Source organism: Drosophila miranda, chromosome 2, assembly GCF_003369915.1.
Source record: "Drosophila miranda strain MSH22 chromosome 2, D.miranda_PacBio2.1, whole genome shotgun sequence".
NCBI classification, from domain to species: Eukaryota; Metazoa; Arthropoda; class Insecta; order Diptera; family Drosophilidae; genus Drosophila; species Drosophila miranda.
Genome location: NC_046675.1, coordinates 26,811,150 through 26,828,522, shown reverse-complemented (window position 1 = coordinate 26,828,522; position 17,373 = coordinate 26,811,150). Strand labels below are relative to the sequence as shown.

At 47.6% G+C, this 17,373-nt stretch overlaps 1 protein-coding gene across 4 annotated transcripts; it reads right to left on the bottom strand.

The window, feature by feature from the left end:
* Positions 1-1,989: 1,989 nt before the first annotated feature.
* LOC108156264 (elongation of very long chain fatty acids protein AAEL008004) lies at positions 1,990-16,481 on the bottom strand. Of its 4 annotated transcripts, none has more exons than XM_017287627.2 (7): positions 16,121-16,481; positions 5,419-5,538; positions 5,163-5,353; positions 5,023-5,103; positions 4,658-4,957; positions 4,321-4,605; positions 1,990-3,728 (listed from the first exon to the last, which is right to left on the bottom strand). In XM_017287627.2, the coding sequence occupies exons 2-7, from the start codon at positions 5,477-5,479 to the stop codon at positions 3,561-3,563; spliced, it is 1,086 nt and encodes a 361-aa protein (XP_017143116.1). In that variant the 5' UTR covers positions 5,480-5,538; positions 16,121-16,481; the 3' UTR covers positions 1,990-3,560. The 4 variants fall into 4 exon arrangements, with proteins under 4 accessions (XP_017143116.1, XP_017143117.1, XP_017143118.1 ...); XM_017287628.2 differs by lacking the exon at positions 16,121-16,481 and adding an exon at positions 8,591-8,912; XM_017287629.2 differs by lacking the exon at positions 16,121-16,481 and adding an exon at positions 8,597-8,912.
* Between the last annotated feature and the right edge of the window lie 892 nt (positions 16,482-17,373).

Here is a 17,373-nt window from a genome sequence, read left to right as displayed (position 1 = left end):
GTTGTGTAAACTTGGCTAAAACACTAGGCCGCCGGATCTCGGATCTCAAATCTCGGCGGACGGCTGCGGCTTGCGCCTGCACTTTGACAAGGTCAAGTGGGTGCCAAATATTTACCGTCCAGCGGTCGCCACCCATCGACCGGACACACACAGGGCACTGCCCACAGCCAGCAGCCAGCGGCCCGTCGGACGGTTTTTATTTGCCAATAATTAGTCAATTAAGTAATTGCTAATTTCGATGTTTAGCCAATGGCAAACATTTCATTGTTATTAACTTTTCCCCGCATACTCCTATGCTGCTACGCTGCTCGCCCAGCCAAGCGTTGCTCGCCGACATTGGCGGCGCTGCCGTTGGTCAGCCGCGACTTGCAACTGATCCATTTCGGGCGCCAAGTGGGGCATGGCATGCAAAGCTCTCCAGCTGCGGCTTGTCTGTTTGCCGGTTCCGATTCGGATGTTTTATGGACTCATTACAGACCCATTCGCCATTATGAGTGCTAATAAGTACGTACAGCTGTGCATGATTGATTCCCAGCGACAGCTTAAACTTTGCCTTCGATCGTCGTGGCCAAGTGGATTTGCCTATTCGCCAACTTACATCATCTGGCCGTTTTCCCCTAACGGTCAGGTGGTGTTTCTATTTATAATCCCATCTCCAGCGGCTTAGATCAATGTTGGCTTGCATACGTAACAGCCGCACGAGTGGGTTGCAGCGCAGAGACCCAGCGGGTCACAAAGTGATAGTCATTGAACATGGCAATGGCAATGACACCACACGGACACAATTCCAGGAGGGAGTGTCCTTTCTGGCGGAAAGGCTTGAAGTCGAGAAATGAAAAAGAGATGAGACGCGGAGACTAGATGGGAATGGCCCTATCTTAGTATTGCCTTAAAGATAATGAATTTAAAGATGCACAAAACATACATTTCATTTAAATTTTGGCTGATGTGTCCGCCCTAAAAGTAGGCAACACTACAAAAGTACAATTTTCTTGCAGCAATCCTGGCCCTCGCCTAGCACGGAGGATACGTTCCTAGAAATGTCCGTAGCGAGACATGGATTCAATATAAAGAAAGCTAAAATGTACTTCCTGTTTTATATTTATCATTAACAGATTAAATCTTGAGACATTTTCAAAGGCAAGAAGGGTCATAACATAACATATTGTTACGTTTTTAAGGTTCGTATTCGATTAGGAAACAGAGACAGAGAGTTCTTTCCCTCTATTATTTAGAAAGGCTTTATTTCCGAAAGAATTTAGGCTGCGTTCCGAAGGAGCTGTGGGCTTCAACTGACTATTTATAGAAAAAAGCCCCGCAATTAATAGTCGTCCTACTCAATCTTCCATTCGTTACAATGTTTTCTTTTTTTTGGTGGCTCCGCTTGCTTATCAAACATTATTATCGATTCTTCAGTGGCTTTAAACGTTGCTTTGTAGCCCTCCCTATAAGGTAACTCCAAGCAGCTAACATATGCGAATCCTTCTTGAAGTTTTTCCATCTCTAAACCATTTATGGGTTCGGTTTCTTCCGAGCTGCTGCAATCTCAATCAATCATCAATGCCTCCATCTTCAAACAACTCTTGAAACAATATTCCAACCTTCAATTAAATTCACATTGTGGCACTTTTACAGGTGCTTTGTTCTGTTCTGCCGCTGTAAGAGCTGCAAATTGTATATTTTATTTATTTATTATTTATTAGCGTTTTGATTTAATCGAGCTGTACGAACGTTTCACTTACTACAACGTCATTAACATTTTATTTGCCCGTTTTCAAAGCTCAAGTTTGACTCAAGTGTGGTCTTCCCCTCGTTCTACATGCACCCCATTCGTAGTAATATCAATATTCTGGGTAATCGTCTGAGGACGGGGCCTTCAGCGTGTTGAAGGGGGAAACAGAGCCAATTTATAATCGTGTAATCGGGCTCGGTGTTTTGCAGCTCTGCCGATAGCAGAGCAAAAATAGTTTGTTGGCTTTACCATTTCAATATAAATTAATAAGCTTTATTCAGGTTTTCCATAGTTTTTGAACTTGTCAGCTTAAACCACATAACTTAATAAAGAAACCAATCAAATACAATACAGTACGATACGTTAAGTTTCGCTAGGTTACGTTACGTTACGTTACGCACAGATTAACAGACAGTTACACATACGAATAGATCTTCTCGAACACTAACCTCCTCGCTCCTCTTCTCCGAAGTGAAACCGCTTAGCTAACAACTTCAAACCAAAGTGGGGAATGGGGAATTTAATACAATAAGTAGTCGTAAGGCCTACACTTACAAAACATACGAGTATACATAAGCCACACCAAATGAGGTCCAATAAAAACGAATAGTCGACAACTTTTGTTCTTCGTCTGCACCGCTGGCGCCCAACGCAAAAAACTGATTGTCTGCTCCTCAAGCCGTTTTGCACTTACAGTCTAAAAGCTTTATCTCCATGGTCTGTCTGTCTGTCCGTCCGTCTGTCTATCTATCTAACTATCTGTTTGATTGCTCAGTTAGCTCTTGTGCTTGTGCTACACATAGGCTGGGGATCGTGTGTCTCGTTTCGCAATTGGCTAGCTAACTACTTCTCAAGCACTATACTTATCAGTATTCATACATAAGTTTTACTATAAGACCTTTACAAAGTATTGCAACAAACAAAAAGGCTCTTCCTTCCCTTCTCTACATTCCTCGCTCCTGGCTCCTCGCTCCTCAATATACAAAAACAAGCTACAAATAGTTTAACGTGTTCTTTAAGTTTAAAGCAGACCTAAGAGCAGTTTAGTTATCGTTTATCGTTAGGATTACGTCTCGACTGTTATCAAAAATTGCCGTAAAAAAGTCTACAACTAGAGTGTGTGTGTCGCCCGTTCGAGTATATCTGTATACATATCTTTAGTGTGTGTGTGGGTGTGTGTGTGTGTGTGGGTGTGTGTGTGTGTGTGTGTGTGTATAGTGGTAATGGGTATTTGCTTGGGTAGGGGGATCTAATACAATATAAATGGATCTGTTCTGTCGCTGGTTTCGAACACGTCTCGCGATTCATTGGGGATCTACAAATATCATTCGAAAATATATGTTTCTCTGTCGACTGTCGACTTTCGAGTGAGTGTCTGCGTCTGTGATGGGATCGTGTGGGGGCTGGGCTTGTAAATTTGTGCCACAATAGAAAACGTTTATAAAAAGCTCGGTTCGGTGTGCTCTCCTCCTTATCCTTCTCCTTCTCCTTAGCTTTAGTCGGTTCTGTTTAGAAGGCTCGGTTGGGGTAGGATGGGGTGGCGGCAGGACAGTTTGACTCGGTTCGTGTCGGTTCAATTTGGTACAATGCGGTTGATCCGAAGGGATTCCGAGGTGAATTGTTTTGTGTATTAAACGTATTTGTTTATAAGTTAATAAAAGAACAGATCAAAAAGCGATTGGTTCTCCCGGGTCCAGGTTCCTTGCCAGGTTCCAATGGTCATACTGCAGCTGCATCGTGGCCGTCTTGTTCTTCAATCTGGTTCGGTTACATGCTAGCACTTAACGGTAAACATAATGAATATCATCGTAGTAAATCTTAGTAGTAGTTATTTGACTTTGCGCTGGTGCAGACTAGAGCTACTGCTGTCCGGATTCAGGATGGACTCGTTGCTGGACAACGCACCCTCCTTGAAGAAGCCCTCCTCGAAGCCGCCGCCACCGGCATGCCCGTTCCCGTTCCCGTTCCTCGTCACGTACTCGTCCTCCAGCACGGGCTGCAAAGAGAACAAACGATTGCCAAATGAGTTCAAGTTCAGACTGAGGACTGTGTCCAGCGGACGGCGGCACGACACGTGTATGCCGCGAGCCGAGATTCATCTGCGCCAAGCTGCGAAGCTGCGTGTGTGTGCCATTCTAATGGACAGCCGCAGAATTGGGATTGTGCCTATGCTTGGGCTTGTGCTTGGGCTTGGGCTTGGGCTTGGGCCTGGGCCTTCGCATCCGGCTTCACATGTGAGCGCTAATTGAAACGTCCCCCGCCAGCGCTGAAAGTTTGCAAGTGCTGTGCTGTGCTGTGCTGTGCTGTTTGCGTTCGCGTTTGCTTAACTTAGCTAGTTAGAATTTTTAAGTTGATCAACAAAATTGATGATACAACACAACTGCCCACAGCGACTCGACTCTCCTCCAACTCTGATGGCCCAGGCAACACAACAAACGATAGACCCCTGGACAGGGTAGGCCAGGTAAATGTGTTTGCTCAGCCAAGGCTAATAAGACTCAAGGGCTACTCGATCTAAGGTTGCGCATTAAACTGCGCATTAAGCCCGCCCTGGAGAGCGGGAGCCGATGTAACAATGTGACACCTACCATGCAGGCCCCCTTATTGCTGCCGTTGGCGACCAGTGCATCGCCGTTGCCCAAGTGCTTGCTGTGCCCGTTTGTGTGCAGGCCATGGCCATTGGCATGACCGTTGGCCTTGACGGCCTGCCGGCGACGACGGGTCACAGTCAGGTATTTGGCTTTGTAGAAGTCGGAGAACAGGAACAGGAACATCACGCCATGCAGGCCAATCCAGACCATGAAGCCCTTGGGATAGTCGCAGTCGCGGAACAGCAGCTGGAACTGGTGCGTGAAGATGGCCACGAACTGAACCTGAAAGAGGGACCGTTAGAGCGTGTGGCACGAGTGCACGGGTAGATCTTACCATTTGGAAGGTGGTCAGGTACTTCTTCCACCAGATGAACTTCTGGTACTTGGGGCCCATTGCTGCGATCATGTAGTAGAAGTACATCACAATGTGCACAAAGGCGTTCAGCAGGGCGAAGAAAGTGCTGTGGCCACCTGGGGCAAACTTAAGACCCATCCAGACCGAGAACGGCATGCAGCCATGATGGATTACGTGCAGTGTGGATACGTGCTCATTCTTCTTCCGCAGGATGAAGAAGAGCGTGTCAAAGAACTCGGTGAACTTCGATATGTAGTACCACCAGCAAATGTTGACCATCTGCAAGGCATAGAATGAAGTTCTACCTGTCGGAGGGCGGTTCTGTGGTTCTGTGGAGCACTTACCCGCAGGGCCAGGGGACTGTGGCCGTAGTCAACTGGCTGGCACTTAAAGCTGTAGTGGCCCCACCAGCCGCTCATTAAGTACTACAACGACAAGAGATTGAGAGTGTTTGTTCTGAGGGGCAGGTGCTGGCGATTCTAACCTCGTAGAAGATCCACGCGCTAAATATCGTCTGTATCGCGTTGTAAATGACTAGCACCGACCGCAGTTCCATTGGCTTCCGCTTGGCCATCAGCCTTGGTCCCAGGGATTTGCTGAAATATGCATAGAATATGCACATTCCGAGGGTCGGCAGTGGCGAGGAGAGCAGAAAGAAGTCTTTCACACGGGGATCTGAAATAAAAATGTGCGTCATTATCAAGATCCATTATCCATCATCCATCCTCCATCATGCTTACCGCTCTTGTTGTCCAAGAGCTCCCTGTACCACTCCTGGGCCTCTTGCAGTATGATCGCCATTCTTCTGCTCGTCTGCTGCTAGCAAGGCGGTCTGCAGTTCCTGATTTCGGTGTAAAAAGCTGAAAGGGAAATACCATTAGTGTCAACTAGTCATCTGCTGAGTAGGATTCCCTCTCTCCCCATCTGCATTCGAAGAGCAACAGCTAGATCGCTTTCAGCAGGAACAGGAAGCGATACCCGACCGATCGGCATGCCGGACACGCTGTACGGTGACATTGAACCTCACCGCGAACCTCACAGAGTGGCATCTGATCTCTCTGTCCCTGTCTCTCTCCCTCTCTCATCTCCCTTTGTCCATCTCTGGGCAGTGGTCCCGGCTCGCTCTCGACAACAGAGCACACGACAAGTTAATTGCCGGTGCTTTTGAGGCTAGTACACACAATAAAATGCAAAATGCATGCAATTAACAATCTGCCCGTTAATCAACACTTGGGATCGGGAAATTACATTAGCGACGTGTGTGAAGAGGGCGGCGACGGCGGCGGTAATCAGGGGCGTGACTTGGCCAGTTGCTCGCCCCTGCATCGAGAAGAAATTGCACAATGATCACGGCTATTTGTCGTTTGCTATTTGCCAATTGCCATTTGCTGGCAGACAGCAATTATTCCTGAAATGCAGCCGCTGGCTGGACAAAGTCTGTACCTTGTGCTAGCCGGATTCCAGCATACGGCGTACCGCACCCCCCTTCCGCACCGCACTGATCGCTCAGATCGCACGATCTGCTCAGGTTCAGCGAGTTCAAGCTCCGATTCAGGTTCTCGCCAACCGTCGTATGAATATCAATTGATTTGTGTGGCATTAAGTCCAGTGAAAGCAAATTCCTGATCGTATCGCGATCGCCATTGCAGTCCCACCAGAGGGTTCTGTCTCCGGCAAGGTTTCGCTTTACCCTCAACGGCGTGAACGGCCTTCCCGCCCACGGGCTCCGTCGCCATCGCCCGCGACGAGCCAAAGGCATTTGAACGACCTGGTCGCGGTTGCGCGGCCACTTCAGGTTGCTTTTTTGAATGTCATGAACAATAAATTGGTCATGGAGATGGCTGTGTCGATGTCGATGGCGATGTCGATGGAGACGTAAGAGTTGAGCAACTGGCTCAATAACCGTTGACAAAAATGTGCCGCTTTTATTACGGCTGTCGTTTCCTCAGCCAGCGCCAATTTCGCGGCTGTCGCAATTGGCGTGGCTGTGTGGGTCAGTGGCACGCTTTGGGGGCGGCTGACGCTGCCGCTAGCGTCAAGCCGAAGGCGTGCAGCATCCGAGGTGCGACGACATACAGCCGCTGTTTTTGGTCGCATATTTTTTTGTATTTTTCGTGTTTTGTTTCGAATGAATTACGAAATACTCGTAGCATTCACGATGACATTTCTTTTGAGGAACGGGATGGAATGGGATGGGCAATGGCAATGGCCCCAACTAGAGACCCCCACCCACCCCCCGCTGCCTGCCTGCCTGCCTGTCGAAGGTGTTGCGGGTTCGTTCGAATTGTCATGGCAAACAAACACAGAGGCAGAAAAAGGGAGGAACGCTCCCGCTTATGTAATTGACTCGCTGCCAATGGGCCCAAGGGGGCCAAGGGGCCAAGGTGCCAAGAAGATACAAGCTACGGAACGCAAAGTGAAGCAAACAAAATCCGCAAACAAGTCGGGGGTCGCGGGTGCGCGGTGCCCGGTGCGCTGTGCAACATGTGCTGCGGCATCGTCACCGTTTGCGCCCAGGTAAACAATCAATGAGCCATCAAGCCCCAGCCGCCTGTTGCTCTTCCGGCTGTGGCAGCTCGACAATCCATCCCCATCCCCAGTGCAGCCTAGAGATGCGCAACGTAAGTCGTAGTCCAGAGAGTGGCAGAGTGGCCGAGTGGCAGTTGGGGGATGGGGGGGATGGACTGACGCCTGCACGCCACTGTTTGTGGTGTGTTTACACGATGTTGCAGTAACCGTGGTGGAGTGGTTGCATTTTATAAATCAATTAGAGCAGCTCCGCCCCACCGCCAGCAGCAGCAGCAGCAGCGGATAAGGACAGAGGCAGAGGCAGAGGCAGGGGCAACAGACACACAGCGCAAATAGTTTGATGAGTTTGTTGATTTTATCGCCATCCATCCTCGGGGCGTATGGTGTACGGAGATTATATGGCTCTGGCCATGTTTTCCATTGTAATCGTTCGTTTAGAAAACCTAATTAAGTGGAAAATCGATGCAGAAGAGCGCCACTACAGGCCATGTATGCAAATATGTGTGTATGTGTGTGGTGAATGTACCGAAGTGGGGCATGGGCATGGTCATGGGGCAGGGCCAATGACGCATTCCCGGGCGATAAGCCAGGGACTTCTTGAACACGTTCACACACGCACACACACTTTGGCCCCCCAAACCGACTATCAATAAGTGAGTCACATGGCAGACTTTTAATCTCCAGAGATAGGGAAGCAATTTCGTCGAAGTACTCCCGGCACTGGCCCCAATCGGCGGCCCTCGTTCCACAACGGCTCTTATCAATCTCAAGGAGTATGTATGTATATTTTTGGCGCTGTTCGCTCCTCGGCAGATGTCAGATGGCAGATGGCTGATCGGCTAATTGGATTTGGCCGATAAGCCACCAAAAGCCACTAGCCACACCACTAGACCTGACCGCTCGACCACTCTTCTGTGTGCAGCATATCCGAGTACCGATCGCCGCACGGAGATCATACAAATTAGCTTCTGGCCGTGCTTCTGTTATCTTTGCCTTCCACTGGATGTGTGTGTGTGTGTTTCTGTGTGCACTCGAGAGTCGCGTCACGTTTGGGTCGCACTTGGGGCGATTATACAATGGGGGATTGCAAGACCGAAACACGGGCGGCTCGAGCGAAGTGGCCATTGGTTTCGGCCACGCCACGCACCTGCTGCCTCCCCCTGAAAGTTTCGCTTTCTTGCGGGAATGTAATGCTTTATGTTTTTTGGCACTGGCTGGGTTTTTGGTTTTGGTTACGGATTCGGCCTCAGTTTGGGGTTTGGGCCCTTTAATTATGTACACATGTACATACAAATATTTATGGGCGGGCTTACACAGATTATCTAATCACACGCACTCGACACTCGGCACTCGACACTCGCACTCGCTCTGGACGACACTCACACTCACAGTAATGAAATCAACACGGAGTTGTGGCGGGTCTTCTTGGCCCGCGTTGTTTGGGTATTTGGGTATTATTTGGCAACAGTTTGTCGCTGATCGGTTGTTCCGGTTGTGGCCCGATGCTCTGCGTTGGACGCTTTTAAGCCAACTGACGGCTGGTTGGATGTGCGTCTGAACCTTATCAGGCGGGCGGGCAGTGGCGACAAACGACAATAGCAACGACAACGACAACGGCAGCGGCAACGACAACCATACGACGAAGCTGAATCGATCAGTGCGCGCACGAGTAAAGCGATTATACGGCTTAACGGTGAATCATGCCAAGTACCAACTGCGAGAGCGCGCGCCCTGTAGGGAGAGCCAGCCCACGAGAGAGAGACAGAGAAGGAGTATCGGGAGAGAAGTGAATTTACTTCGTTCGGCCCGGCCAGGCTTATCGAAGTCGTCGTCCGGTCGTGCATGCGCCGTGCATCGAGCGGCGTGAGTCGCGTGAGTGGAGTGGACGAGAGCCAGCGGCACGACACGACACGTCAACGTCAACGTCAACGTCAACCCGCTACTTGAACCGTTGGCCAGCGTGCCAGAAATCCAACTGAAGCCGCGTTCCGGCCGGTCCAAGACGGCCTGCTGCTGGTCGGGCCGTGCTCCGCGTCCAACTCGAGCTTGCATTGCAAATTATGTACATGGTGGCATGGTGTGTGGACGCAGAGATACACATCGTAAAGAGATACACGCAGGCACAGCTGCAGATACGGATACACTGAGAGAGAAAAGCATGCAGAGACAAACAGAGAGAGAAAGAGAGAGAGAGAGAGATGTTGAAGCGGTGCTTTTTCTGTTTCTGTTTCTGTTGCTGCCGCAAGTCGCCATCTTCTGTGGCGGCAACAGTTGGCTGATGTAACAGCGCTGGCTGGCTGGCTGGCTGGCCATTTCTATGCATTCGAACGGCTCTGGCTGTGGCCTGCTCTGCTGGCTAGATGGCTGGTTGTGGGCTATTAGAGCTGCTGCCAAAACCACTTTCGCTTTCCGGGCCGTTTCTGTGTCCGTGTCCGTTTGTGTGTGTGTGTGTGCTGCCCGCTGTCCAGAGAGTGGGGTAGTAGGGTAGTGGGGTGTCAGACTCAGACGCCACTCGGAAGCAGCGCCGCTGCTTGCAAAACTGTGCCACATGCAACAAGTGTGCGGAAATTCCCGGCCAGACGAGACCGGAGACCAGAGACCAGAGACCAGTCTGTGCCGCGTGCGCTCATGCTGAGCGAGACAGAGAGAGAGAGAGAGACAGCTGATGTTTTTGGTTGCAGCTCAAAGTCGAGTAACCGTTACCTGCATGCTTCCATACTTGAGGCCTAATTTGTTGACTTGAGTGGTCGGTCGGCCAGTCAACCGGCCCGCCGGTCTGGCCAACGACAGAACTTGGCCAGCTGGAGATACGCTTTGGTATCGCCTGGGCCTCTGCCTCTGCCTCTGCGTCTGCCTCCACTTTCTTTTCGTTCGATTCGTTTCTGTTCTCTCATAACGGAATGCAAATGTGACCCTTGGTGGCACGAACACAAGTTCGTCTCCAACTCCATACTGGGGAGGGGCAGGGGGCGATGGTTGGCGGCGTGACTGTACCTGCTGTCTGGCATTTGCCCGTTTACCTATTGTTCTATTTGCCTTGCCGAACGGTTGAGAGTGCCGTTTTCCGCCTTTTTCCATCATCTTTTCGGCATGTGTCGCTGAGACAATGTCTGTGGACAAATTGGTAAACAAACTAAAGGTCGACTGCAGGGGAAACCTTTGGATCGGAGATCCAACCAACCCCACACCCCCCCCCCAAAGGCGCACAACCCCACAGTATCTTTGGCACGAGAGGGGAGATACTCGAATACTCCACTGATATGGATGCGTTCGTTCCTCAAAGGTCGTTAGAGTCGTGCGATAACTTAAGCCAACAATCCATCAATTAACTCCATTCGGGGACAAATATACTCGTCGCATACTTTGGACGCAGCAGATCCATTTTCAAAGTAAACATAGCCGGGGACCGAGAACGGAGAACGGTGAACCGAGAAGCTAGAAGCTACAACCGAGGGTTGAGAAGCGCTGGGTAGCAATCAAATCAGTAAATCGAACAAATAACACCTCAAAATTCCCCTGAATAGTGCCGTTCAGAATCGTTAGCCTTACCTTGACCCCAGCCATCAGTCACTGCCGTAACTATCGTGGGTGTGTGTGAGTGCAAGTGTGAATGTGAATGTGTGAATATGAATGTAAAATGGCTCGAAATTTGAAAATAATACGCGAAACGGGTCAAAGTCAGACAAGTGCGGGGAAATTGCTCAAATCAACGCTCAACGCTGAATGCTGAACGCTCAACGATCAACGCTCAATACTAAATACTCAACACTCAACGTTCAAGACGCAACGCAAATTAACTTTCTTACAAAACGGAAATAGTAGCACGTAGCCCCAAATGAATTTCATGGTCAAGTTGCGCAGCCAGCAGCTAAAGACATCTTTTGATACCACACACACATATACGTACAGTACAGTGAAATCCTCCTTGGGCGGACATTCACGGTCAAAGTCAAACCGAAGCGCACGCAGCAGAGGTCGAAAGGCAAAAAAAAGAAACAGAGTTTATGCAAATCCACGTTGACACAGATCGCACCGGACTACATCTCTCTCTCTCTTGACAAATAAATACATTTAATCACATTTACATATATGCAAACTATTTATATTTCGTCATACGGGGGTCTTGCGGGGATTATTTATGTGCGAAACATTTGGGCGAATATATGGATCTAGGCGAAATTCATTCCAGGGTATTCTCCACCAAGAGAGACCAAGAGATGTTTTCACTCTTTCGAGCTTGCACTGTAGGTACATAAATAGGCGAGTACATATGTATATCCTTTGTGGGCGCATCTCATTAACGCTAGATGGCGCTGATTGCATGGGCAAACACATGATGATTCCACACCCTTCTACCCGCCCAGCCGCCACATGACCCGTGGATATGGAACACACTCGTAGATCGAGTAAATTTGCTCGGGGTTTTTTTTGTTATTTTATTTATGAATGAGTCGAGCACATCCATAACTATGTTCACGCACACTCGTCGCGTATACATACATATGTGCCCATGTATAAACTCATGCATGTAAAAAGCCAATGGAGGTCGATGAAAACACCTGTCCAACTGGCCAAGCAGAAGCAGCGTCAGCACGTACAAGCCAGGCCAAAATGCGAGCAGCAACACAAGGGCCAATCAATTTTTGGATGCGCCCGGAATTGGCGCAAGCGACGATTTCGCTAGAGATGAGCACATTGAATGGGAATCGGAGAGGAAAAGGGGAAGGGCTTTCGGGGGCACTGACTTATGAGTAAGGGATATGCAAACTGCGCCACCCTGGTATTATCACTGTGTGAAATGTTTGCTTTCAAGTGTCACTGCACTTTCAGTCGATCGTTTATTCGGGCTGCTGAAAATCGAGCCCGGTACTCGATACTTCGACCACAAAATCTACAGTTGCCAAAGGAGGCTATCTCTCCCAATCTCAACCGAGTATTCTACGATAACTGTGACATTTTTGTACCTGATACATATACACCCATACATACATACATATGTACAAACGATATATATTTAATTTATTTTTAATTTGTATTTAACACATTTGTGTTTAAATCAAAACTGAATTATAATTTGTACATACATATGTATGTACTTAAAAAACTAACATTTCTCTTGGGGTAGCAAATTGCTGTTCGTGGGAAGCATCCATTGTTTAGAAATAAAAATAATTTTAGAGCATGGCGCAGTGGTAGGTGTTTATAATTCCCATTTAGTAGCATACCAGAGATACAGCAGGGAGAACCAATAAGGCCAAAATTCCCTGAGAGGGAGCATCGACCAGAGTACGTACCCCCGCAGCTCCCAACGCCAAGAAAATAAATAAACAAGAAGAAAACTCTGGATTCTGAAGGTCAAGTTTTAGATACCCTCTCAGATATCGCTACTCGATATATTCAAGTCTATTATGAAAATACGAATGTTTGGATCGATCTTTTCAATGGGATCCGTGGGATTTGGGGATACGAATCTTAGAAGAGACGTTCAAAGGGTCGCCAATTATTCTCTTCTTTTTGCGCCCTTTTGGGCAAAATTGTAATACACCTTGAAAGAGTATAAAAACAAAAAGTATATATGTACATATTGTATGTATTTTCAAGTGCGTCGCGTCCCCTTACAGGCCAGATCAGAGAAGGCCATGCCGCGGCATGGCATGTAGAGATGGGCGCAGTCGGGTTTCTATGAAACTATATAAAGTATAAACTAAATATAGGAAATATATTGCTGGAAATGACTTTTAGTTTCCCATGAAAATTGATTATACAGATTATACAATTCATTGGGAATTATATAGTTACGCCAATACCCCAAGTTGATTGCAACTCCAAGTATCGGAGAGCTCCATAAAATATAATCAGCATTTTAGTAGCTTTCGTTCTTGGTGTGAACTTTCGAGCACGAATGAGTGCAGCACGGGCCACGGGGAAATACAGAGCTGACGTCCATCTCTACTTGGAGGCTTACTGCAGTAAAATACTTGGCATTCCACGCGTCTCAAAAGTCAAATAAAGGCGGCCCCGATCAGTTGGTTAGGCCGCTTGAATCTACGCCCGAAGCACTGATGGTAATGTTGAAATGAAAGCGCAAGTATCGGGCCCACAGCCGGTCACGCCCGTCCAGTCCCAGTCCCAGCCCGAGCAGCCCCTGATATTTGGTTAGTGGCTTGACGGAGAGGCCAAGCGCAGAAGCAACGACAGCAACTGACCATCTGACAATCTGACTAGCCTAATGAGATCTTTGATCACTGACGAACTCGCACACGCATTTCCCCCGAACACTTGTTGATAATAAGTCAAATATGTACGCATTGAAATGCATGATTCCGGACGGAGTTTCGGCATTCTAAGTCGTGGTGAAACCATTGAGAGTTGACGTTATATAACGTCCGGCCAGGTAGGTTGCCAAAAATAAATAAAAACTCGTCTGGATTATGGTAAGACGGGGCCCAGAAAGTAAAATACCCGTCCACAAACGCCACACATCCACACATGCACACATACATTATGTATTTATGGCATGGCATGGCATGGCATGGCTTGGCTTGGCTTGGCTTGGTATCGTAAGGGCAAAGGAAAACGAAAGAGCAGCACACAACACAGATCGAGATAAACGCTCGAAGAAAACAAAACCAGATGACGAACCTGGTGCGGGACCAGCACGAGCACAATGTGCAAAATATGTAAAATACGAAGTCAAAGTCAAAAGGGCCCGCGATATGCAAGAGCTTCGAGATTGTTCGTAGGGATACAATAAAACAAATGGATCATCTGTGGATCAATTCAACGCTGTTACCGACTACCCGGACTCGGAGCACGACAAATAAATGCTTCCAAAAAAACACCAATGTGTACATACGTAGTTCGGGAAATTTGAAAACTTGTTGGCGATGATTAAATTAATATGCAATCTTGGCCATCACAAGTCCATAGAGATGCCAAATTACAAGTTGTGTTTCAGTTTAGTTTTCGGGGAATGGCCTTAAAAGTTTTTTTTGGAAAACCCCATGAAACACGCACACTGCGAGCCCCGTCTTTTGGCGATCATCATATGGGAATCCTGTGGGCAAAGTCCCAGACCTTTATGCAAATTTCCTTAATTGATGCCAAAAGAATCGATGCAGCGGGGCTGGGGCTGGGGCTGGGGCCCGTCTCTAATTAGAATTATCTGGCATCTGGCATCTGGCATCTGGCTTCAAAAATAACCATTTCTATAGCTTCGACTATAACTTATGCAAATCAGCAAGCAGTTGGCCCTTTTGAACGGAGCGAGACTCTCGAGGCATGGCCATAAAATCTAGGCCTGATTCTGATACAGCCTCTGGGCTAGGCGGTAAATATTTATAGAGCTGTAATATGCTGAAACCCGATTAAAGAAGACTTTCAACTGCCGCCAGCACTGCCACACCACGCCGCGCCTAACGGCATCTCTTGGCTTTACAGCGCAGAGCAGAGCACGGCAACAGGTGGTCGAGGCAGTTCTGATGATGCTGCTGCTGCTGCTGCTGTGGTGCGGTGCCATTCCATTCAAATGTTTGTGGTCAAACAAATGACTGGCAGCTTCTGACATGGCTCTGGGAAGTAGTAGTCTGGGAACAAAATGAGATGTGGTACAATGACCGAGGGGCTCCGATGGCATGGAGAGCATTAGGAATCCCGGCAGAAACTGGTTGGAACAAAGAACTTTGAGCATAATGACAGTGGTGCCGAAAAGTGCTTATTAAGCATGCGCTGCTAAAACATATATTAGCACACACGCAAACAGACGAAAATATTTGTGCATATGTGTACGGTATACATAGGTACTATGTCGGGTCCGAAGAGCCAAAATCGGTTGGACTTTGGACACGCTATCGTAATGAAATTTCTATTCGCCACGATATGTTTAATCTGCTTATGTGTGCGTGCACTGAGCAGATCTCTCTCGCACACGTCGTCTGCTCTGCTCCCGGGAGAACTTCAGAGAGAGAGAGAGAGAGAGAGAGAGGGGTGGGAGGTGTGATGTGTGAGGTGGGTCGAGGATCCGACGAGGCAACACCACACCCAAGCAACCAGCCATTATGGCTATGGCTTTTCTTAAACTGATTTATAATGAGCAAAGTGGAATTATCGTAAACAGTGTAATTTGCCCCCACCCTCCACAACCCCAATAACTGTCGACTCGGCTTTTAGTTCTCACTTCTCGCAATCCTCCACCGCAATGCAATTATCCGTACAGCGGCACGGTGGGGGCAAGGTGCAAAGTGTTCAGTTAGCACTTTCGGTTCAGTTTGCATAGATTCCGGACTCCGGACAGCGCTAATTGATGTCAGGGCACAATTCGAAGATCGTAACGGCCAGCAGTGCGAGCCAAGTATTTGGCGCATCAACGCAACGTGCTGAACCCGCAGAAAGCTGCAGAAAGAAGTGCTTCCGCATTGCCGGACAGGGGACAGGTGAAACTTTCTTGATTGACGGACAGCGAACAGTGAACAGCGGACAGCGGACAGCAACTGCAAGCAGTGCCGCCGTTTAGGGCTGGAGTTGATGTAACGGGGAATACATACGAGTACATACATACATATGCATGTGCGCCAAGAGGCATATCGGCGCCGCCTGCATTCCCAATTTACCGTTGTTTATTCCCAGCAGTACGACACTATGCCCCCCCTCCCCCTTCAACAAATCACCTAGCACGTGTGCACTCTTCCGCTCTTAAGGCACTCTCTTAGGCTGTCTGTTGCTTCGCGGCGTGACTCTCTTCGTGAGCGTCTGGACTGGGTGCGGTGGGAACCAGGAGCCGCCAGCGCTAGCAGCCGCGCCACTTTTTTAATTAAACCATTGCGGCATATAAACCACAGCGATGACTAATTTTTCAAGGTGTTGGAGTGGGGTGGAACTGCGAGGGGAGTGCGTGGGAAGGTATACAATTCTTACCGTCAGAGTTTGCAAGGAAACCGGCAGTCGAGTCGAATAATGTAATATTTCGGCGGGGAATTTTGCTTAAAACGAAAGAATTTTAAACACACACGAACACACACACGGCACAAATACGGCAAGAGAGAACACAGATATACGGATGGACGCGCGCTTTTGGAAATTGAAAAAGCGACGATCGCTACTTTTCCGCTACGCCGACCTCAACGATGAGATGATGATGATGAGAACGAAACCAACAAACAACAAAAGGCAGTTTTTTCACTCTAAATTAGCACACACCACACGAATCGAATCGAACAAAAATTATATCCGAAAACAAAAAACGCAGCAGCAACAGCAACCATGCGCAAGAAAAGTCGAAAAAACCATGGTAGAAATCATATCTTCAACTCTTAACTCTTAACATAACTGAATCATCTTAAGAGAGAGCGAAAGAGCACGAAGAGCACGTATCCGGCAGATTTTGGTTCATGGAATGGAACGACTGATTCAATCAACAAGACACTGTTAAGCGAGATACATACAGAGGCATCAAATCGGGAGAGAGAGCTTTGAGCGAATCACCACCTTGATTGGATTGATTGATTATTGGATCAAACAAATTTATTTAAATATATCTAAATAAATAAAATACCTATAACGCAATTACTACTCAAACATTGAATGCGTAATAGGTGCGTCCAGTCGCATGTTAAGTGAATCCAGAGTATCTACAGACTATATTAAGTGTTAAGATACTTCGTAGCATACTATTGGGTGTAAATGTAAAAATCAAGTAGAGAGCTAGGAGCGATGTTCAAATGTGTCAAATGGTATGTGTTGCCTATCAGCGCAGTGGTATTCTGTGGCCACGATTACGAGTTGTGGTATTCTGTGTCCCATTAAAATCGAACCAGTTAACTCCACTCATTTAAATAGATTAAGTTAAACTGATTGTACAACATATTTTATGAGCTTATTGTTTGTTTAAATTTTTTGATACATATGTACGTGTATATTTATTAAATATTGTTGTTTTAAAGCATGTTTTAATTGCATCCCTGCGTAGTTGGCATTTAAGTAAAATTAAGAAAGAGTTCCGTTAAAGAAAAGAGTTCAGAGAGATATCTTTATTTTCAAAAGTATATTTAAGAATAAATGGTATAGAAACTTATACTTTGAACTTTTGATTTCGGTCATTCAAATAAATAAATTAACGTTACGTGCTCTCTCTCCTCTCTGCTTCACTTTCTCCCTGACTTCTCTTTATT